The sequence below is a fragment of the Schistocerca serialis genome, chromosome 3, assembly GCF_023864345.2.
Source record: "Schistocerca serialis cubense isolate TAMUIC-IGC-003099 chromosome 3, iqSchSeri2.2, whole genome shotgun sequence".
Classification (NCBI taxonomy): Eukaryota; Metazoa; Arthropoda; class Insecta; order Orthoptera; family Acrididae; genus Schistocerca; species Schistocerca serialis.
The window spans coordinates 306,829,526-306,854,681 of NC_064640.1; the positions used below are offsets into that span (position 1 = coordinate 306,829,526).

General features: G+C 39.2%; 1 protein-coding gene across 4 annotated transcripts in view; it reads right to left on the reverse strand.

Moving 5' to 3' along the window:
- Positions 1–5,421: 5,421 nt before the first annotated feature.
- The window catches only part of LOC126470100 (transmembrane protein 43 homolog), a 228,421-nt gene continuing 208,686 nt past the window's right edge, over positions 5,422–25,156 (reverse strand). For all 4 annotated transcript variants that reach the window (XM_050097669.1, XM_050097671.1, XM_050097672.1 and 1 more), the window contains exons 7-8: positions 22,062–22,245; positions 5,422–5,561 (exon numbers count right to left, since the gene is read on the reverse strand). In XM_050097669.1, coding sequence (XP_049953626.1) covers positions 22,094–22,245 — 152 coding nt within the window. In that variant the 3' untranslated portion in view covers positions 5,422–5,561; positions 22,062–22,093. The remainder of the gene's footprint in view (positions 5,562–22,061; positions 22,246–25,156) is intronic.

Sequence of the window (25,156 nt, forward strand, 5' to 3'; positions counted from 1 at the left end):
CCTGATTAGTAACAACTTTATGAGCACATTTGCGTTCTGAAATGTACTTAAGATCTGAGTCGTAGTTATCCACAATATCCTCAGCTTCGTACAAATTGACTCTGAACAGCATGTCTCTGGTACAAACGCCGCACACCTTACAAATACTGGCAACCATGTTTCTGGCGCTTACCACTGTTTACATGCGCACATCTTGACATGTTGCCATTAGTGAGAACATGGAATTAGAGATACATGTGCCATTTCTCTGTCTGTCGTGGCATTCTAACATGTATAAAGCACATCAGTACCGTGGGATAACTGTTTTTCTCATCGACTATCCCTTACAGTTGTTTACACCCGCTGTCTTCAGTTAATTGAGGTTTAAATTAATGAAAAATGTTTATTAATTAATGAGTTCAAAAATTTGAATAATAGTTATAAGTGTGTTTCGAGGTCGACCAAGAGATACTAATAATATAATGAGGTTTCATAGGTGCCGACTATTTTGCCATTATTATTGCGAGTCAACACATGATGGCATTAATGAGTTGTAAATTATCCCTAACATGGTGATTTTTGTTAAAAGTAAATTTTTATAGGACAAATGTCTGCCTTTTCTTGCAGGGATAAACCTGCAAAGTGAAGTGGTCGGTAAAAAGCCGCCAGAGCGTGACACCTTAACATCCCAAAGTGGTCCTTGCAAAACTAACTACAAAGTCACAGATACTAAACTAAACTCCGCCCGAACAAGTCATGACGGCCCAACGATACCGACCGGCTACCGTGTCATCCTCAGCCCACAGGCGTCACTGGATGCGGATATGGAGGGGCATGTGACCAACATACCGTTCTCCCGGCAGTATGTCAGTTTACGAGGCCGGAGCCGCTTCTCAGTCAAGTAGCTCCTCAGTTTGCCTCACAAGGGCCGAGTAACCAGGTGGTCACCCATACAAGTGCTAAAGGAGCCTGGCAGCACGTAACTTCGGTAACCTGAAGGGAATTAGTAAGAAAGGTGGTAGAAAAGATGTCAATTACTGCTGATCTGTTTCACAACTGACGTAATTTTCCAAAATTTTTGAGAAGGTAATGTGTCCTAGAATAATATCTCTCCGGAGCAACAATAATATCCCCATACAATCACGGTTTGGTTTTCAGAAAATGCCATTTGCATGTTTACTCACCAAATTTCACAAGCATTAAGTAACAAAATACCGCTGGTTGGTATGTTCTGCGACATATCTGAGGCGTTTCACTGTGTGAATCACAATATTCTCCTAGATAAACTGAATTTTTATGGGATTGATGGTGTAGCCGACCAATGGATAATGCCGTATCTAATCAAAAGGATGCTCAAAGTTGTACTTAGTAATTCAACCAATGAAGTTCGGGGACATTATTATGACTGGAAAAAAATAACGTATGGGGTATCCCAAAGCACATTCTTAGGTTTGCTATTGTTCTTCGTATATGTAAACAATCTTCTGACTAATATACAACAACAAGAATTAGTCCTTTTAGCAGACCACGCTAATATTATGATCAATCCCAGCACACAAACAGTAACAGAATAACTGGTAAAAAAATCTATCATTGACTGGGTTTCTGCGAATATTCCCATCCTCAATTTTAAAAACACACAACGTATTCAGTTCTGCACATCTAGTGGTACTGCACCAACGAAAAGCGTAACACGTGGTGAAAAAATATTAAAAGTGGTTGACACTTCAAAATTCAGCTCTCAGAATTATTACAAAGTTTAGGAAGAGAAAAATCAATAAGCTGATATATTTTGCATATTTTCATTAAAAAAAAAAGATGGAATAATGTTCTGGGGAAACACATCTTTAAGAAAGAAAGTCTTTGTTGCTCTAAAACATGCTGTAAGAATGATATGTGGTGCTTACCCATGATCATCTTGTAGACATCTATTTAAGGAGTTGAGCATTTTGCCTATTGCTTTCCAGTGTATTTATTCCTTCACGAAGTTTGTTGTAAGAAATCACTACATTTCTAAAGGAAACATGCTGTACATAGTTACAGTACTACAAGGAAAAGTGACATTTATTACCCCACATTAAGGTTGTCTTTAGCATAAAAAGGAGTGTACAATGCTGAAAATAAAATTTTTGATAACTTATCCAGTGATGTCAACTGTCTGACAGACAGAAAAGAAAAATTTGAAAATAATCTGAAAATGTTTCATCTTGACAACTCCTTCCCTTCTGCAGAGGAATTTCTATTATTGCAATGGATAAAGCTGGTGAGTAGGAATTATTAAATCATTTCTGTGTATTTAATAATAATAATAATAATAATAATAATAATAACAAAAAATATTTGTAAACGTTTATCAAGTAGCCATGTTTATAACTTAGTTTGTGATATGAATATAAAATGACTCATTGCACATCATTACAATCTATCATGCAAATGGTCCATGGAGCATGAAACTGACTAACCAAAGGTTATTTATCTCTCAGGTAGCGCTAAATTTTCTACTGTTGCTTTATTATTATATGATAATATCTCTCATTTACCTCATTATCTAGTATTTTTCTTTATTTCTTCTGGATTCGTTTCTCCAGTTCATCGGTCAATTATGGCCAGATTTACTTTATGTTTATGTCAAATAACTTGAGCATTCTTTGCTACCTATTTTCTGTGACTGGGTGTATGTGTTGTCCTCATCATCATTCAGGAAGTGGCGAGATTGGAGCTGGAAAGATTGGGAACTTGTACGGGCGCTGATGACCTTGATGTTGAGCGCCCCACAAGCCAACTTCATCATCACCTATTTTGTGTGTGATTACATTTCTCAAACAGTGAATTTCTTTGTGTTTGTAACTGAATACTTCATTATATCTGTTTACCCTTTACTTTTTAATAGTAACTTTAATAACGTTAATTGTGTTTAAGTAAAAATCTCGGTAAATTACATCTGCTGATAGGAAACAAACGCTAATGCCTGCTTCACTGTCATGGCTGGATAGATATCAGGTAGTATCCTAGATTAGCAGGCTCTGTCAACTCAGGGGAGAGAATACCAACGTTTAGCGACGACAGCAACATCACATATCCGAGCATTTGTAAGATTTATTCGAGTTTTGTAAGTAAGCAATATACAACGAACTATGACATTAAGTTTTAACGTAATGTACTGTGTATGTAAATGACTGTATAAAATATATAACTAGTGTGTTCACTGATGTAGTTGCACATGGACAATATATGTAACAGAGTAATCGCTTTTGTGGTATAGTGCGAGTTCGTAGCTTAAAAATAATCTTTGTCAAAATAGTTCCTACTGTAGATCTGCATCAGTTCATAAAGTTGACATGACTTCCTCTCGGTTTACCATTATTCACACTTGACGGGAACATTATATTTTGAGAAATCAAGACACAAAAATGTTGATAGAACTAAAAAATCTTATTAATTACACAAATTACCATTATTATTATTTCACGTAATTTTCTGTGAAAAGTGCATTGTTAACGTAACGACGCTCTCCAAGGATGCCTAGTAAAATTCATTGAGGAGTAGGTGAAATAAATGCCCAAGTAAATTAATACATAATTTAAGCATAGTAACTAAACGTATCTTTTGTATTTTTCGTGTTGTGTGCAAACTTATGTTTATCAAATATACATGTCACAATAGTTTGTGGCCAAGCAACTGACTGCCTTCGTTGTGATCAAGCACTTCAATCAATATACAGACAGCACTAGAAGTTTTTATTTGTAGTTTTATGGATTACAGGATAATGTGAACCGTTACTCACATAATAGTTCACTCTATGATACGAAATGCTGGGACCAAATGAAGGTGCAGACAGCCTTGTAGGTTACTAAATACACACAAATATTGTTTTATCATATTGTACAGTAGATTAAGAGTAAGTAGGATGACGTATTTCATTCGCTACTGATAATACTGGTATGAGACTGCTCGCTGCTATAACGGACACAATCAACATTTCCATTATACAGTTGATTAGAGAATTATCGGATTGTTTAATACCTACATATGCAGAAAAAATGTACCTTGTACTACGATAGGAATGGCATTTGTATATTCTGTACGAGGTACTGAATATAGAATATAATTCTCTTAAAGGCGGTGGTATACTCGCATGGTTAATGTTTTTGTAAGATTATATCGAAGTCGTGGTATGTGTGACGCGTTTTTACGGGACAAGACAAAGGGATCAGTTAGAATTTTTATGGAGACTTGCACGCTCAGTACTCTCCCACCACATTTGAATTTTCGTCGAAAGGTTCGATTCCACAGCCATGTGGATACATGCCCTGTGTATTAGACATTTACGAGATGGTGTCAAGTGATGTGTTTGCACCTTCGACCATACTTAGAATAAGTTCCCTGCTTCATGGGCAGTTGCTGAGCTGTCGTGTGCGCCACAGTCTCTGTGTATTACGGAGTCTGTGACAAGGCAACTCGAGACTTTGGTTTTTTCTCACTGTACATGCAAGCCTGCAGTAACGGAAAGTGATGGACTCCCGCTTTGTAATTCAATACCTGCATATCCATTCTTATTCAAAAAACTGGACTTAGTGAATTGTTAATCATCAATTTAATTTGTAGAATAAAAACGCAATAATGATGTAATTCAGTACCTGAATATCGGTTCGTATTCTAAAAGCTGGACTCAGTGAATTGTTAATGATCAATTAAATCTGTACAATAAATACTTTATGAGGGAGAAAATAGCCTGGTAAGTATTATGTAGGTATGTACCCTTCTGCGTCGTCCGGGGTAGCTGTGCGGTCTTGGGCTCCTTGCCACCGGTCACGCGCCCCCCCTTGTCGAAGGTTCGAGCCCTCCCTCGGGCATATGTGTGTGTGTGTGTGTGTGTGTGTGTGTGTGTGTGTGTGTGTGTTGTCCTTAGCGTAAGTTAGATTAAGTAGTGTGTAAGCCTAGGGACCGATGACCTACGCAGTATGATAGGAACTTACCTCGAATTTCCAATTTTATCCTTCTGCAGTTACCAGTTGCCCCCATAAAATTACCATTGGCTGGTGAAAAAGCTAAATTTAGTTTCGATACAAAACAGTTCACAATAAAATAACTCTTTCTGATTCCCGAGTAATGATACACGTTTTAAGAATGTTATATTTCAGATGGGTGAGTAGAGTTCTCGTGGATACTGCACACGTGTTGAATTTTTAGATGACGACACAGAAGTTCGCAATAGTTCTGAACAGTTAGAAAGTATAATCTTCCATGACCTCTCAGCGGTGCAGTAACTTTTAAGTCGTGACAGGTACACGACAATCGGCAACAATTACTCCGAAAAAACGTTAACTGTCAATGAAATGACCTGAAATGTCATTCTAAATTGTAAGAACTAAGTAATACATGTAAATATATAAAATTAGAAACACTTTTTAAGGTGTTCTACTGAGAGAGAAACTACTTTATTCTTTATAAAATTATAAAGAGCAGTATAGATAAGTTACATCATTATATAATGCATATTTTGTTTATTATACGATTATGCTTGCTACAGTAGTGTATTGAGTGTTTTTACTAATCTTGAATGATAGTTGCTTGTGAAGTTCCTGAAACAGAATTAAGAGTCAGTTCCAGTATAGAAAGACGACAAATTATTTACAGTTAATCTACTAAAACACAATAATTTTATTATTCTGTGAATAATAATAAGCTGACTTGATAAAACAAAAGCAGTTATGAAGGATATCAAAAAATGATACAAACTCAAAATGTTTTATGTAGGTGGTGTCGTACAGCTTTAATGAATGTTAAGAACTATATTATGCAATCCGCAAATGTAACGGTATTTTTTATTAGACACGATCGATTTCGGTCTTGGATCAGACCACCATCAATCCAAAATCCATCTCAGCTATGCAGATGCATAGCTGATGATGGTCTGATCCTAAACCGAAATCGATCGTCTAAAAAAAATAAACCGTTACAGCTGTGTATTGCAAATGTAGTTCTTAGCAAATTAAAAATTCTCAGTCAATGCACTTTCTTGCGTCACTAAGTATCTGCGAAATGAACGTTAAATCTAAAGATATTAATCTTGGGTAAAACATGAGTTCTATATTTTTTTTGGCAGCATCCCGTTCTCGAATATCGATAAAGAGCGCTTCACTATAGATCTATGGTACAAATAAATAATAATGTAATAAAATTGACAGGAAAACGCCAATTACGAGGCTCTGTAGTTATACAGGGGAATGATTTAGTGCAATAATCAATATTTATGTGGTGAAATAATGTGTTTCATGGATAACAAGACAGAAGTATAATGTTAGTGTAAAAACATAGTGAGGCCCCAATTTATCTAACATAATCACTTTGGCAGTCGGAATAGTGGAAAAAACCGGCATCTACGAAAATCTTATGTCACTACACAATTATGAGTTCAAGTAACGAAGTACATGGGATGTACGTGTCTCAATCGTTACTATACATTTGTGTTTTGTGCAGATGGTGTTTTATAGCTGTAATGAAGGTTAAAAATTGCATAATGAAACACAGACTTGGATCAGTATTTTTATTAAAGTCGATCGATTTCGGTCAAGGATCGGACCATCATCAGGTTCAAAAAACACCTCAGCTATGCATATACACAACAAGAATAGTGGTTATAATTTACAGACTGTTCCATAACTAAAATTAGGTGCATGTTCGTCACGTATATGTTGGACAGTAGCACATATGTGACTCAGAAACAGTTAATATTAGTAATGGGGAAGTCTACAGGTTATAACTGCTATTCTGATTGTGTAAATGGTTAGTGAGACGCTTTTTAGACCAGATGATGGTCTGATCCTAGATTGAAATCGATCGTCTTTAATAAAAAAAAATACTGATAGAGCTGTGTATTTCATAATGAAATTCTTAACAATGCAGTTTTTCTAGAGATTTTAGAAAAAAAGGACGATTGGTGTTCAATATGCCGTCGACATCTGGATCATACGAGAGGGATTTTATAAAAGTAATGCACTTGGACTATTTAAAACCTCTCCAACTGGGGTGAACCATCAACAAATATCTAGGTCTTGGATAAATTTGTCATCGAATTTGGCACAGTATTTGCACCATTTCTGAGCGGTCAGTGATATCAAAATAAGTAATGTCTACATATACTTGGTTTGTGATAAATAGTCTCCAAATATGGATTTAGGATTCACAGGCCTTCTTCAAACGAATGGGTGTGATGAATTACAGTGAAGTTGTTTTTATGCTTTTATTCTGAACTACTAAAAGCCGATAATTATCACTCTAAATTCCATTTGTAATGAGATACAAATTCTTTAACCGTTTTTGTAAAATCACAGTAATATAAACACATATCGATGAATTACGACACAAATACTTTGTTATTATGAGTCATTTTACTTCTAGAGATGATGTCTGAAATCTAAAAATGGTTATTTGACACATAAATGCAACAAAAAAAATTGAGAAAAGATTTAGATGGCTCTTGGCTAGGTTACTTCTGTTCAAATCTAAGAGGAAATAAAGTGAAGTAAGCTTAGCAGATTACATTTTTTTTTTAGTACATACCACAGAACGAGCAGATGGACTAGTAAATCTGATACGGGTTAATCACCTAACTTACGCTGATCAGCTAGAACATTATGACCAGCGACCTGCCATCGATATAAACCTGTCCAGGCGAGAGGAGCGTCATTGGCGGGGAATGACTGCTAGTCAGACATATGCACAGTGCATGCAGTATCAGTGAGAGTGCTGTTCGTGTGTAGAGTGGGGAAGGCGTGCGATCTATCAGAGTTTGACCGAGGGCAGATTGTACTGGGCCGGAGGCTCGGCACGAACATTGCGGAAACTGCACGACTTGTGGGAGTTCGAGGAGTGCTGCGGTTAGTGTCAACACGTGGCGAAACTAAGTTGAAACAACGTCCAGACGTCATGGATTCGGGGGGCCACCCATCATTAGAGATGTCGGACGTCGTAAGCTGGGCAGACTGGTAAAATAGGGCAGGCGGGGAACTGTGGCAGAACTAACATCAGACTTCAATGCTGGGCATACTACAAGTGTGTTCGAACACACAGTGCACCGAACAACCCTAATAATGGGCCTCCACAGCCTACGACCCGTGCATGTGCCAATGTTAACACACCGACAATGAAAAGTATAACTGAAATGGGTACGCGACCATCAGCACTCGACATTGGCGCAGCGCCAAAGCGTTGAATGGTCTGATGAATCCCGATACCTTCTTCGTCATGCCGATGGGAGGGCGCGAATGCGTCGTTTTCCAGGGGAACAGCTCTTTAATGCCAGTACTGCGAAACAGAGACAAGCTGGCGGCGGCTACACTAAAGGAACATTCACGTGGGCATCAATGGGGCCAGTGGAGCTCGTGCAAGGCACCATGACAGCCAAGGAGTATCGTACCCTGGTTGCAGACCACGTACATCCCTTCATGACGATCATGTTTCCCGACGGCAGTGGGACTTTTCAGCAACATAATGCGCCATGTCACAAGGCCAGGAGTGTGATGGAGTGGTTCTAGGAACACAGTGGCGAGTTACAATTGATGTGCTGGCCCCTCAACTCTCCATATCTGAACAAAATCGAACACATCTGGGTTGTGATTGAATGTGGTGTCAGAGCTCATCACCCCCTTCCCCGGAATTTATGGGAATTAGGTGACTTGTGTGTGTAAATATGGTGCCAACTCCATCCAGCGACCTACTGAGGCCTTATTGCTTCCATTCCCAGATGAGTCGCCGTTGTTATCCGTGCCAAAGGTGGACACACTGTCTATTATGTAGGTGGTCATAAAGTTCTAGCTGATCAGTGTATCATGAAATAGTACAAACTGTGTAACAGTAAGAAAGTTGTTGAACAAAAGTCCAGGGAAGAAAAATACATTGTTACATAAAGCACTTCACGAGCGGGCCAACTGGAGACATTATAAAGCAACAGCATCAATAATTTTTAGAAATAATAAAGGAAACCGTGTATTGCTACCAAAAAAAATAAGAAAACGCTCTTTAGAACTAAAGTTCAGACACAGATGAGGTGCGTTGAAGAAGAAAGCAACGTGACAAGAAACGAAATACACAGATGACGGTTAACAGAGACGTTTGACTATGAAATTAATAGAAGGAAAGAGGGAAGTGTGGAGGCTACCAAACTGCCAGCTTCAAACTGAGATACAGCTTGTTTACCACAGCAGATGCGAGATTTTTAGAATATACATCGTAGAGGATCACTTCTGGTCGCAAGTACGGTAATACTAGTGGCTACTGTTCCTCGTAGAAAAGCTGTAACTGCTATAGATAACAACAACAACAATAATAATAATAATAATAATAATAATAATAATAATAACAATAATAATCTCCCATGAATGAAATACTTTGCGGCAAGGTTGTGGATAGCATGCCCTAGCTAGGCACACAGTCGGACGACCAAAAAACATCTGAAGGCTATCTGTGGAAATGCCAGACTAACATATGGTTTCTGAGGATGGATAGCAACTATTTCAGTACTTGCAGTAGGATAAATCTGGATGATAGACTGATCTGGCCCTGAAACATTAGTCAAAATGGCCACGCTATGCTGAATTAGCAAACAGCTGAAAGCAAGGGGGAACTATAGGCGTTATAATTTCTGAGCACATGTAGCCGTACCGAACACTTTAATGATGTTGTCGTCCTCTTGGGTAAAATATTGCAGAGGTAAAATAAGCCCCCAGACAGATCTCCAGGCGGGGACTTCTAAGGAATATGCTGTCATTAGGAAATAAAGGAAACCAAAGAGAAATATGGTAAGGCATTAAAGCTCCTGCAGAAGACATTAAAATATTGAGGTTTGCCAGAGATATTGTAATCCTGTCAGAGACGGCAAAGCAATTAGAAGACCACTTGAATGGAATGGATAGTGTCTTGAAACGAGGATATGATAAAAACATCAACAAAAGTAAACAAGCGTAATGAAATATAGCGAATGCTCACACGATGCTTCAGGGAATTTGATAAGGAAATGAATAAGACACTGAAAGTAACTGATCAGTTTCACTATTTGTGTGCCAAAATGATGGACGATGGCCAAAGTAAAGAGAAAATAAAATGCATATTGGCAATAGTATGAAATACATTCCTGAAAATGAAAAATTGTTAACTTCGAATATAAATTAAAGTGTGAGGTTGTTTTTTTCTGAAGGTATTTGTCTGGAGTGTAAATTTGTACAGAAGTGAAGCGTGGGCGATAAGCAGTTAAGAAAAGAATAGAATAGAAGCTTTTCAAATGTGGTGCTACAGAAGATGCGTCAATCGGATGATTAATGATGACATACTGAATTGAAGTCTGGAGAAAAGTAGTTTGGATCAGCTTAACTAAAAGAAAGGATCGGTTGACAACAGACATCAAGGAATTGTCAGTTTTGTAATGGATGGGAGTTTCAGACGAAACTGTTGATTGGAGACAAAGGTTTGACCACAGTAAGAAGATTCAAATTGATATAAGTTGCAGTTGTTATGCACGGGTGAATAGGCTTATACAGGATAAGCTGGCGTGGAGACCTGCTTCAAAAAAGTCTTTGGATTGCGAGAGATTACAGTTTGAACACGCAAGTTTTGGTTTTTGTGAATCTTTAATTACAGTGTAGAGTATGAGGTCCTGAGTAGTACTGACATCTGTCCCAAGCCATGCAAACGGACAGTGGGGAACTCCTGAGTGTGGATGTGGATGTGTTACAGAATTATGCTCAGGATCGCTGAATCTAGAACACTTAAGAGAACGAATTTTAACTGTAAACTCGTATCTCAGCTTAGAAAAGTTTGGTGGCTGTTTCTTTAGAAATACTGCAGGACTGGTTGTCTCTGTGTGTAAATGGGGCCACTGTATTTCCAGTTCAGAGAACTGAAAGGAGTGTTGTTTCTGTTTAGCGTGGTCAATCTACTTAACGGCTGAAGCAGGTAGATGGACAGCTAAGCTGGACCTGTCCATGGGCTTAGCCAGGAGGCACCATTTGTCTTCACTGTTGTGCAGATGGAACTCTCACCACGGCAACTGATGTGGAAATTTCACCAAATCATACTTAAAAACATTTAATACACACACCACAACATGAAAAACTATACCAACACCTTATTTTAAACTTAGACATCCTTACTTAATAATAAAAATATGAAAGGTGTACCTACGCCGATTCTGCAGCACTTCGCACTTAAATGTGGTACTGAGCCTGGCGTTATCACTGAAGTCAAGTGCAACTGTTTGTGTGTATTGTCAGCATGCAGGGGCAAATGCACGACATCACAATTCACACACTCCTCGTCTACGATACCATCATCTTGTGACACGCTCTTTTTGATGACATCGTCATGCCCTCGTTTCCTTCACTTCCCACTCTATGCTCCAAAAAGAGCCTAGAATTTACCCACCACTCGAACGAAAAAGCCAGCCACAGCCAAGTACTTTGGTGGCCATTAAAATGAAACAGCTAATCATAATGTAGCCGCAGAGCAGCTATCTTGACTGTGCTCAATATCCATCTGAGTTTTTATACCATATTCAACAATATGTATCCAAAAAAATTACACAAAGAAGCAAAACACACACACACACACACACACACACACACACACAATATTTATGCCATGGACTTACAAGTAAGCAGCACTTGCGAACGTCCAAAGTTAGATCTCTGTACCACACTTGGTGCAAGCCACTAATGAAGTTCAAAATAAATATTTTACACATCTAAATTGTTCTAATCTAAGTCTAATTAAGTCGGGTGATGCTGAGGGAATTAGATTAGGAAATGAGGCACTTAAAGTAGTAAAGGAGTTTTGCTATTTGGGGAGCAAAATAACTGATGATGGTCGAAGTAGAGAGGATATAAAATGTAGGCTGGCAATGGCAAGGAAAGCGTTTCTGAAGAAGAGAAATTTGATAACATCCAGTATAGATTTAATTGTCAGGAAGTCATTTCTGAAAGTATTCGTATGGAGTGTAGCCATGTATGGAAGTGAAACATGGACGATAAATAGTTTGGACAAGAAGAGAATAGAAGCTTTCGAAATGTGGTGCTACAGAAGAATGCTGAAGATTAGATGGGTAGATCACATAACTAATGAGGAAGTATTGAATAGGATTGGGGAGAAGAGAAGTTTGTGGCACAACTTGACCAGAAGAAGGGATCGGTTGGTAGGACATGTTCTGAGGCATCAAGGGATCACCAATTTAGTATTGGAGGGCAGCGTGGAGGGTAAAAATCGTAGAGGGAGACCAAGAGATGAATACACTAAGCAGATTCAGAAGGATGTAGGTTGCAGTAGGTACTGGGAGATGAAAAAGCTTGCACAGGATAGAGTAGCATGGAGAGCTGCATCAAACCAGTCTCAGGACTGAAGACCACAACAACAACAACAACAAATTGTTCTGTGTTGCTCATCAAGTGTCACTTTTTTTTTAAGCCAGAAATATGTAGAAAAATACGTCAGCAGCACAATGTTTATTTTAATGTTATTTCCACAGTTTCTCAAAACAATACCTCCGCAAAACACACACACAATGTTTATGTCAAATATTACAGTGGCATGGCCAAGTCAAAAATACATAAAGGGTTTTGAAAGCAGTTAGTTTGCTACAGGGCATTGGCGACAAGTTTTCATCCTGTCTCGCAGATGAAACCGATGCTGGCAACTCTCACTACAACAAGAAAGGAAGCAATATTAAAGTTTAACATCCTGTAGGCAGCGCAGTCATTAGAGAGTGAGAACAAGCTGGCATTACGAAATGATGGGAAAGAAAGGGTCTCATACACTCAACAAGTATGCAGGTTACCAACATACTGTAAAACTGTCTAAAACGTTTACAATCTGTGGCAACATCGTGCACATAGGGCTGGACAAGAAATAAAATAACTGTTACAAATAACAAATTACCGAGAATTTATAGTTATCATAATAATAGGTTGTCAGTATTTGGCTTTGATTTTAGTAACAACCAAAGTTTTGTGCCATTTGTTTTATGGCGTTCATACTATCATGGATGTCATATGTTAGTTATACTTTCTCAAGAATAGTAAAATCATTTAACTTGCCATCTTTTGGCCGGTTTTTGTACTTATTTGCGAAAGCCTTCTATTACACTATCGACTGTTATTATTTCGACTGTTCTCAACAACAACATAACAACTAAGATTAATACTATAACATCCAACGGCCTGTGCCTTGCACTGTTCTCAACAACTGTATAACAGCGAAAAGTAGTCGTGTGCCTGGGTTAATGCAGTTATGTATTAGTGAGTTGTTATTAGGAACAGGCCATCTATTAAGACATAAAGGACTCCTGAACACAATCATAGAGGGATATGACGAGGGAAAAAGACCAAGAGGAAGACCACGACTGAGGTACGTGGATCAAATTGTGAAAGATGTGGGATGTAACATCTATAAAGAAATGAAGAGAAAAGCTGAAAGACGCACAGAATAGAGACAAGCTGTCATTGTAGCTGTTGCAAACCAATCCTTGGATTGACCACTACAGAAGAAGGTTAGGAACAGACACTGACAGTCATATCCGCTGAACTGTGCAGATACGGAAATGATACATTCTCATCTGTAAAGATAAATACCTGTGAACGGCGAAAGTCAGCGCGTTCAGTTTCCGAATAGACAAAAGTTACATGGGAAGTAGGCATGCTAAGCTCGGTGCACAAAGAAAATTTCATCCAAGAAAAACAGTATGAATTAAATTTGTTCTTCCTTTGGCTTTAAAGTTTATGGTAGTGGAAGAAGTGTGAAAATAGTATTTATTGTACAATACTGAGAATCGTAACGTAAGCTGCCACAAATTCGAGTACGAATTAGAACTTGGAGCACGAATTCTAACCACTTTGCTATATTTTCAGGTGTGTGAACTACATTTTTAGTCCATTATAGCGAGAGAATTCAATGTTCCACTGACAGCAAAACTGTAGTTTACGCTGCTGGCTTAGACCGTCCTCATCTGAAGAAAGATTAGTTTCTTAGTTTCTGGGTGACCTTATGTGAGATTGTTGATTTGCAAGTGTGTGATTTCGCAGTTGTACACTGTAAACAACATTGCTATTAATAAATAACTGTCAAAAAATTTAATATTCCTTCTCATTTTCCAGATACAGTTCCCACTCTGATGTCTCGCTGCCCCAGGTAACCACATACATAATCATAATCTGGAATACAACAATATAAATATCGCAGGAAACGCTTGGAGATGCCGCAGCTTAAAAATATTGTAACTTAAAGAATAAGTACTCATACTAATTGCATAGTGCCATCCAAGTCATGATAATACCTGAAAATATATTAAACATACTGCAGGTTATTTGCTCATAATACTAAAAACTAATTTCGTTTGCCTTTTGAATATGAAACACATCCCATGCTCCCAAATTTTCAGCCACGTCCTTATTTATAACAATTTGGTTTTGTATGTTAAGGCTGATCACATACATTTTAAGAGAGTGGAAAGTGGATATGTTCAAGTTAAAGACTTGATGATTGATGTCATATGACTATGGAAATACTCTGATTAAAAAAGATGACAATTACAGTATATCAACGTATTGTTAACTATCCTTAAGATTTAAATTTATGGGTATTTTGATTATGACGATGATGATACTGAGATTCTGGACGGAAAATGTCTCTGCTTCATTATATTAGTGGTTACTGGACATATAATTTTGTTAAAAAAACTTTAAACACGGCAAAGTTTCTCTGATGACAGAAACTAATTTGACAGATAGGTACAGCGTTAATATACAAAGTGATTACAATTAAAGTTAAATTTTCAAAACGCTGTAGAAATAACACCACTGGTCAGAATAACGTCAATTTCCAGCGAAATGTTACAGGAGAAGGGGGAAAACGTATGGCAGAAGAAAGAAATTGTGTGAACATTGATAAATAAATGGCGCTGTATGTGTCAGAATGAGTAAATGAAAACACCTGTCATGTGCACGACCCATTGAAGTTGGAATAAACATGCTGGGTTCTCGGTTTTTCCTCCTTTCGCGTCTGCGACGTCTGTCATGACTGTCTCAATGTAGGAACGCGCTCTGCTTGTAAAGCTGTATTACAAGAATGATGACTGTGCACACATCGCTCTGCAGAAGTTCCGGACACTGAAGGGTTTCAGAAAAGGCAATGGTCCGATGACTGTCGTGGGTCTGGAGAAAATGATTCTGAAATTCGAAAAGATCGGTTCTTTTGGTGTGCAACCTGGTAAATGGAGGAAACGAATTGACTCGACGTCAGTGAAAACAGTGGCCACAGCAATGCAGGAAGAGACGAGTGGTGATGTGAAAACGTGTAGTGCACGGAGAACTGCCCGAACATTGGACATATCCGTGAGCATGGTGCGTAAAATCCTACGAAACATCCTTCTTTGCTATCCATACAAAATAACCCATGTGCACGAGTTGCTTCCTGTTGACCTAACAGCATGAGGGACCCTTGCTTTAGAATTTCTTGCTCGCATGAAAGTGGACAATGATTACCCGTGGAAGATTTTGTGGACAGACGAAGCCCACTTCCATCTGACAGGATATGTCAATACACAAAATTGTCGAATATGGGCAACGGAAAATCTACATGCAGATCAACCAGTACCACTTCATCCTGAAAAGGTCACTGTGTGGTGCAGGTTTACGGCATCATTTACCATACACCCATATTTTTTCGAAGAGACAGGTGCTTCCGGTCCTGTTACCTGTCCTGGTAAACTCTATGAGTGTCTTTTGCGTAACCACGTCATTCCAGCTCTCCAACAATGTGGATGTGCGTATGGGATCATTTATATGCAAGATGGCGCACCCCCGCACATTGCAAATCCAGTTAAGTAGCTGTTGAGGCGCCATTTCGTAAATGGTAGAATTATCGGCCGCCATTTCCCTACAGCCTGGCCGTCCCGGTCACCCGATCTTAATCCGTGTGATTTCTGGCTGTGGGGCTATCTGAAAGATGTTGTGTTCAGTGTTCCGATTGCAAACTTAGCTGCATTGAAGGCATGGATTGAGCAACACATTCTGAACTTGACCCAGGAAACACTTCGATCAGTTGTGGAACATGCTGTTTCTCGTTTTCAACTTGTTGCAGAAAACGGTGTACAGCATACTGAACATGTTTTGCGCCAGTCACGCGGAAATTAATAATCCGATTTGATTTTGATCGGTGCTTTTTATGCATGTACAGCAAATGAGAGTGCACAGTCAACCTAATAGCCTACACCAGATAAATATTCTGGTGTTAACTTTAAAATTCTTAGCCAAGTATTGAAATTTAAATTCTCAATCGCCACCTCATTTTCCGTACACGATTTAAGCATGATTCAAAGGTGAGTAAAATGTTTCTCTAATCTATTTCATTTCTTAGTTTTAGACAAATAATTTCACAAAATATTTTACCAGGACTTTCTTTTCAAATTTTTTTATTTTAAGATTTGTTATTAGCAGTTAACGTCATAACTCGTTATGTGCAGACCTTGAACAGAAGAATTTTTAACACTTTATTTACATAGAAACCGGCAGCTCTTCGTAAAACGTTTCAGTTTTCCATCAAATCACCAATTAAGTGTTTTTTAATTAGCCCGATTACTATCAAGCATTTAAACCTATTCTTTTTTTCCAAAACTAGACCTCATTCGCGTTAATTTGATTCGCCATTGGCTCATTTCATACTCTTCTCTGACTATGAAAATTCGGATAAAAATCCATTGTGATCGTGTTATGCTCTCCACATGGTGTCACTCGGATGCGGTATGTAGGGACATGGAGTCAACACAGCTTACGTTATAGTAGCTTCTCATTTATCATTATTATTGAGGTAGGTCAGGACAGCATATGAACTTCCTTTATCTTGTTGAAAGATAACGTCACGGTGACTTCGCAGATAGGGCAGAGCCACCAGTCTCATCACGTAAAATATGTGACGCCTGCTATCTTAATTACCTGTTTTTCGAACCAGACGTAACCATGTTGCATACCCAAAGGCTTTCCGGTCGACATAGCCAGGTGTTGAACCAGTACGACGATTACTAGTGCAAACTGGTAACGTTTATTCTCCTTCGAGCTTCCACACACAGATAGATCCATTGTGTGCTGTATACAGCTTATATTATAATTTTTAGAGTAAACGCATACATTTAAAAGTATACGATACTAGAAGCAAAAAAGTCTCAGTAAACATACGTAAGCAAACCCGAACAGTTTGCGATATAATTGCGACTTTGTGGTTACCAACCAGCATTGACTTGTTTCTGTGTAACCATCATCCTAGTTAGGAAAACGTTAACAATACTGTAGGCCTACAATCAAGAAAAGTTATTAGAGATACTTTGATACAAGTGTAAGTGTCCAGAATTAACTTGAAGACAGATACACGACTGTACTCGTAGTTAAAGGAAATGTTCAATGTTTTGTTCTTGTTTCCGTATGCAGGCCTGTACCCGGCGCCACAATGAGTTTCGAATGCTTTGAAAGACGCCTGGATCATTTCGAAAATCTTGACAAGCAATGACAAGTCTTTGCTCCAGTTCCTTAATTGTGCTAACCGGAATGGCGTACATAAACCTTCAAGGTGACCCCAACCACAGAAATAAGTACGGTTCAAATCAGCTGATCTTGAAGGACACGGTACAATGGTTCAGATCAGGTGATCTTGGAGGCCACGGTAGAGTCCTACTATCCCAGTCCACCTCTTGCCATATCGGCACGTGTATGTCGTCTCACCACAGCCGCAAAATGTATCGGTGCTCCATATGCATGCAGCGTATCCTCTGGCGCTGCTCTAAGGAAATAACCTCAAGCAATACGGCAAGACAACGCCGCAGAAACGGGAGTTAATTCCGTCCGTCGAGTTTGTTTGGTAACATGTATGGCCCAATAAGACGATCGCCTAGTGGTCGTACCTATACATACAATGAGTAACGTCGTTGATATGGAGACATGCACAGTATGTGAGGTGGAGCCTAGATGACTCCAAACATGAGAAGTGAACTCTGCTTCACCTGTAAATAAAATGTTATTGTCGAAAACAGTGTTGCCTACAGCTTCTTGTTGCAATCACTGATACAACATTTGTCAAGGACCAAACTACGCCTCACCAAGACACTGATCTCGTTGGAGGAGGAGGTTAGTGTTGAACGTCCCGTCGACAACGAGGTCATTATAGACGGAGCACAGTCTCAGATTAGGGAAGGATGGGAAAGGAAATCGGCCACGCCTTTTCGAAGGAACCATCTCGGCATTTGCCTCAAACAATTTAGGAAAACCACGGTAGACGTAAATCAAGATGGCTTGATGGTTTGAACCGTCGTCTTCCTGAATGCGAGTCCAGTGTGCTAACCACTGCGCTATGTCGCTGGTTCATCTCGTTGGAAGTACACTGCATTGAGAGCTAGTCTTGCTTCCATTACCAATCGCAACGTCAGAACTGCCTCTCTCGTGGTTTCGCCTTTCCCAAAGCCAAACTTATCGTCATCTAACACATCCTCAATTTTCTTTTCCATTCTTTTGTATATTATTCTTGTCATCAACTTGTATGCATGAGCTGTTAAGCTGACTGTGCGACGATTCTCGAACTTGTCAGCTCTTGCACTCTTCGAAACTTTGGGGACGATATTTTTGCGAAAGTCAGATGGTTTATCGCCAGACTGATACATTCTACACACCAAAGTGAATAGTCGTTTTGTTGCTACTTCCCCCAATGACTTTAGAAATTCTGATGGAATGTTATCTATCCTTTCTGCCCTATTTGATCTTGATATTTTGTGCATTTGTCCTGAAACGCTGATCATTTGCATATCTAAACTTTCGTACACTTCATGCCAATTGGATGTCTTTTACATCCCGTTTTTACGACGTTGCAATTTTAATGTAATAGAGTTGGTGGATAACACTGAAAGCTCGGGGAAGCTGTTTGTGAGTGAGCCGGCTTTACATTAAGAAGTCGTAATAGCGTGAAATTGGCACATAACTTTTTGATCACTTTATTAGCTTGAAATCGGTGACGACAGTAAGATACACAACATGATCAAAAGTATCCGGACGCCTGTTAGAGGACCCTTCGCCTTGACGACGGCTTGAACTCCGGTGGGGACGGTTACAGTGACGTGAATGAATGTCTGTGGAAAAATGGCAGCCCAGCCTTCCTCAACAGCCGAAACCAGCAATGTTGGACGGTGGTGTCTGGAGCGAAGTCAACGTTCTAAGTCATCGCACAGAGTTTCCTGTGTACTGACGGGACGAGTGCTTCTCTGACATCTCGGACATATCGTAATGTCACATATGCATGAGTTCATTCGAAGCAATAGCTCCCTACTTAGTAATCATATACAACCGCTCGCTCACCGATATATCTGTACCTACAGATTGGAAAATTGCGTAGGTCGCACCAGTGTTTAAGAAGGGTAGTAGGAGTAATCCATCGAACTAAAGACCTATATCATTGACGTCGGTTTGCAGTAGGGTTTTGGAGCATATACTGTATTAAAACATTATGAATCACCTCGAAGGGAACGATCTATTGATACGCAATCAGCATGGTTTCAGAAAACATCGTTCTTGTGCAACGCAGCTAGCTCTTTATTCGCACGAAGTAATGGCCGCTATCGACAGGGGATCTCAGGTTGATTCCGTATTTCTAGATTTCCGGAAAGCTTTTGACACCGTTCCTCACAAGCGACTTCTAATCAAGCTGCGGGCCTATGGGGTATCGTCTCAGTTGTGCGACTGGATTCGTGATTTCCTGTCAGGAAGGTCGCAGTTCGTAGTAATAGACGGCAAATCATCGAGTAAAACTGAAGTGATATCAGGTGTTCCCCAGGGAAGCGTCCTGGGACCTCTGCTGTTCCTGATCTATATAAATGACCTGGGTGACAATCTGAGCAGTTCTCTTAGGTTGTCGCAGATCATGCTGTAATTTACCGTCTAGTAAGGTCATCCGAAGACCAGTATCAGTTGCAAAGCGATTTAGAAAAGATTGCTGTATGGTGTGGCAGGTGGCAGTTGACGCTAAATAACGAAAAGTGTGAGGTGATCCACATCAGTTCCAAAAGAAATCCGTTGGAATTCGATTACTCGATAAATAGTACAATTCTCAAGGCTGTCAATTCAACTAAGTACCTGGGTGTTAAAATTACGAACAACTTCAGTTGGAAAGACCACATAGATAATATTGAGGGGAAGACGAGCCAAAGGTTGCGTTTCATTGGCAGGACACTTAGAAGATGCAACAAGTCCACTAAAGAGACAGCTTCCACTACACTCGTTCGTCCTCTGTTATAATATTGCTGCGCGGTGTGGGATCCTTACCAGGTGGGATTGACGGAGGACATCGAAAGGGTGCAAAAAAAGGCATCTCGTTTTGTATTATCACGTAATAGGGGAGAGAGTGTGGCAGATATGATACGCGAGTTGGGATGGAAGTCATTAAAGCAAAGACGTTTTTGTCGCGGCGAGATCTATTTACGAAATTTCAGTCACCAACTTTCTCTTCCGAATGCGAAAATATTTTGTTGAGCCCAACCTACATAGATAGGTAGGAATGATCATCAAAATAAAATAAGAGAAATCAGAGCTCGAACAGAAAGGTTTAGGTGTTCGTTTTTCCCGCGCGCTGTTCGGGAGTGGAATGGTAGAAAGATAGTATGATTGTGGTTCGATGAACCCTCTGCCAAGCACTTAAATGTGAATTGCAGAGTAGTCATGTAGATTTAGATGTAGATGTAGATGTCTAGTAAATATGGTCTCTAAAATACATGCCTTAAGAGCTATGAGCACTTGTTCAGAGGAAGAGATGTGTTTCACGCTAGAGAAGACAAAAAAGTCAGTAGAAGAGATGTGTTTCAAGGTAACAAAGACGAAAAAGTGCACATAGCTCTTAAGGCGTGCATTATAGAGCCCATGTTTACTGGACATTTTTTCTTGTTTTAGTCCATACTACCACCTCCAAAAATATGTAAAGCAAAGAGCTTGCAGTAGAAGGGATTTGTTCGACAGTATAGAAGACGAAGAAGTGCTCAGATCTTAGGGTACGAATTTTAAAGCGCCCGTTTACCACACTCTTTTGCTTCGAATGATTGTTTCTGTCATATACCTGAATACTGACCATCTCGTCAGGGACGTCTTGTATGTATTGCGATAACTGACCCGTCTGTCCCACGCACATGACTTGGCAAACCATATGACGTATAGTATCCGATGATGAACCAACAGCCTCCGAAACTAGTCGTGCTAGTAAAATACCATTTACAGATGAAGTGGATTTTTCAGTCTTATCAGTGTAGTGCTGGTTAGCGGTGTATGTTTTCGAGTTCAGAGGTCAGGTCTGGGAGACTTTCTGAAATCATTTATATTACTAAAGGGCACTGGAATAGTGCGTGCCGGATTTTATTTCACTGCGAGACTGGCGACACTCATTAAAACAAAAAAAATGGAAGGAAGATAAGAATTTAATGTCCCGTCGACAGCGCGGTCATTAGAAACGGAGCGCAAGCTTGGATTACGAAAGAATGGGGAAGGAAATTGGTCGTGCCCTTGCCATAGAAACCATTCTGGTATTTGTCTGCAGCGATTTAGGGAAACCATGGAAACCGAAAATATCTGTGGACAGGAGGGATTTGAACCGCCGTCCTCTTGAATGCGAGTCCAACGTTCTAACTACTGCAGCACCTCGTTCGATTCAGCAAAACACTTTCCTAAACTGTAGTAGTACTGAGAATTAATACGAGTCCACCGACAAACGCTTCCTAGTAGATCAACTGAGCAATCCGTCGCGTAGTTTGTGCCGCGCGGCGTAAATCACCGAGAGTGTGTGGATTCCGTTCGCGGGCGCGGGAGAGCCTTCGCGCAATCCTACGATGCACTGAGACAGAGACGAAGGAATCTCATCCACCACCAAGAGACATAACGCTAATACCATGTAACACAGCCTACAGCCTTTGTAATGGTCGCAGTTTGGCGAGAAAGTAGTCCATATCAAAATTAAAAATGTATGCACGCTCTTATTATAAATGTAAATTAATACTACGAAGTGGATAAAAATACAATAATACTTACCTTCTTTTAAACAGAGTTCTCAGAGACATATCTTACGGTGATGTGCGCAACCCAGACCACAATAATGGTAATGTTGCGCCAATAGCCATTGTTGCTGAAAATAGTGGGCGATATTGGAACCAAGCCACAGCTACCACCAACAAAGTAGCTGACAGAGAAAGTGCACCATTTGTCGGCTTCCAAACTGTATTATCAAAAAATTAAATACATAGTGGTGAGAATCCGTAATAAAACCAACATATTAAGAAGCACATTCAGACAACAATAAAGTAAGTTGTTGGACACATGTTTATGTTTTTACAGTTAAACAAAAGTATCACTATGAAAATTTTTGGGATTAATTCGAAGGTACCATTCCACTTTTTTCTATACTTTTGAGTGTAATGATAACAAAACGTGTTATATGTTGACATATTTATCACCGGAACATTTCCTGATTGGTTGAAATAGGCTGACGTTAAACATACGAGCTTGTATTATTTTTAGATCAAGCTATTTATACACGTCTTCTTAACATAAATAGTATTTTTTGTCCAGCATACAGGTTCTGCAGTTGTGCTCTTCATTTTGAATACAATGCCAGCATCAGTTGCACTTTCCTTTTTATTTTAAAAACCAAGACCGGTTTTGGCCGACAAAGTCGTTCCGTGTTCTCTCAAGAAGCGCGGCGTATATCAGTGGATAATGGCTTTGGAGGCCAAAACCGGTAGTGGATCTTCAAAGTAAAATTAAAACTGCAAATCTTGATGGCATTTTATTCAAAATAAATAATGTTGACCGAATCCCACTTCGAATTTCTCATGTTGAGAAGGCTACTTACGCACGTAGAATTGCCTTAATTTATTAGGCACTAGGTAAAAACATATTAATGGTGTCTGATAATGAACAATGAAAATGGCAGAAAATCGGTAAAATCCAGTACCATCTGAGCTACAATAAAATATAACACACCACTGGAAAGGAAATTTCAGGAAGAAGGTTCTGGTACAAAGGTTTGTTTGGTCCGCTGAAAACTGTACGCAATTTTCATGTTTCATAATTAGATAATTAATATAAAATTGATATATCTCAAATAAAACTCTATACAGTGACCAGCTGTGTGTGTATCGATGATGCTTTTCAAATGAAATTGAATGGTGTAAAGATATCAGCGATACACTAAATTCATTAGCCGTATAAGCGGCAAACCGCTAAAGAACTTTGGCTCTAGTTCGTAAGTAATAAAAATTGAAACATAACAGGCACAAATTCATGTGTTAAGATTAATATAAAATAATAATAACACAACACTACATTTACAGATTTATATGTGTTTGATACAATTAAAACTATATACTGTAAACTATATAATGCTAATTTTCTTACTTACAAGCAAAAACTGAGGGAGATAACTCCTGAGAGCGCCACAACAATGGTATTGAAAAATGGTTTCACAATATCATGTGTTGCAGTTGTTGTTGTTGTGGTCTTTAGTCCAGAGACTGATTTGATACACCTCTCCATGCTACTCTATCCTGTGCAAGCCTCTTCATCCCCAAGTAACTACTGCAACCTACATCCTTCTGAATCTGCTTAGTGTATTCATCTCTTGGTCTCCCTCTGCGTTCAATACTAAATTGGTGATCCCTTGATGCCTCAGAACGTGTCCTGCCAACCGATCCGTTCTTCTAATCAAGGGGGACTTATGACCTCCGATGTTAAGTCCCATAGTGCTCAGAGCCATTTGAACCATTTGACCCATCTAATCAAGTTGTGGCACAAATTCCTCTTCTCTCCAATTCTATTCAGTACCTCCTCATTAGTTACGTGATCTACCCATGTAATCTTCAGTATTCTTCTGTAGCACCATATTTCAAAAGCTTCTATTATCTTCTTGTCTAAAATGTTTATCGCCCATGTTTCACTTCCATATATGATTACTCTCCATACAAATACTTTCCAAAGACTTCCTGACACGTAAAACTATACTCGAAGTTAACAAAATTATCTTCTTCAGAAACGCTTTCCTTGCTGACACCAGTCTACATTTTATATCCTCCCTACTTCGACCATCATCAATTATTTTGCTGCCCAACTAGCAAAACTCATCTACTAATTTAAGTGTCTCGTTTCCTAATTAATTCTCTCAGCATCACTTAATTTCATTCGTCTACATTCCATTATCCTCGTTTTGCTCTTGTTGATGTTTATCTTATGTCCTTTCAGGACACTGTACATTCCGTTCAACTGCTCTTCCAAGTCCTTTACTCTCTCTGACAGAATTACAATGTTATCGGCAAACTTCAAGGTTTTTATTTCTTCTATCTGAATTTTAGTTCCTACTCCAAATTTTTCTTTGGCTTCCTTTAGTGCTTGCTCAGTATATAAATTGTATAACATCGGGGATAAGTAACTATCCTGTCTCACTCCCTTCTCAACCACTGCTTTCCTTTCATGATCCTGCATTTCACTCCCTGTATCTTAACCCTGCCACATTTAGAATTTGAAAGAGACTATTCCAATCAACATTGTCCGAAGCTTTCTCTAAGTCTATAAATGCTATAAACGTAGGTTTGCCTTTACTTAAGCTATCTTCTAAGATAAGTCGTATGGTCAGTATTGCCTCGCCCGTGCCTGCATTCCTACGGAATCCTGACTGATCTTCCCCAACGTCGACTTCTACCAGTTTTTTTCATTCGTCTGTAAAGTTCGTGTTAGTATTTTGCGACCGTGGTTTATTAAACTGATAGTTCGGTACTTTTCACACCTATCAGCACCCGCTTTCTTTGAAATTGGAATTATTATATTCTTCTTGAAGTCTGAGGGTATTTCTCCTGTCTCATACATCTTGCACACCACATGGAAGAGTTTTGTCATGGCTGGCTCTTCAAACGCTATCAGTAGCTCTAACGGAATGTTGTCTACTCCCGGGACCTTGTTTCAACTTAGAACTTTCAGTACTCTGTCAAATTCTTCACGCAGTATAATATCTACCATTTTATCTTCATCAACGTCCTCTTCCATTTCCATAACATTGTCCTCAATTACATCGGACTTGTAGAGACCCTCTATACCCTCCTTCCACCTTTCCGCTTTCCCTTCTTTGCTTAGGACTG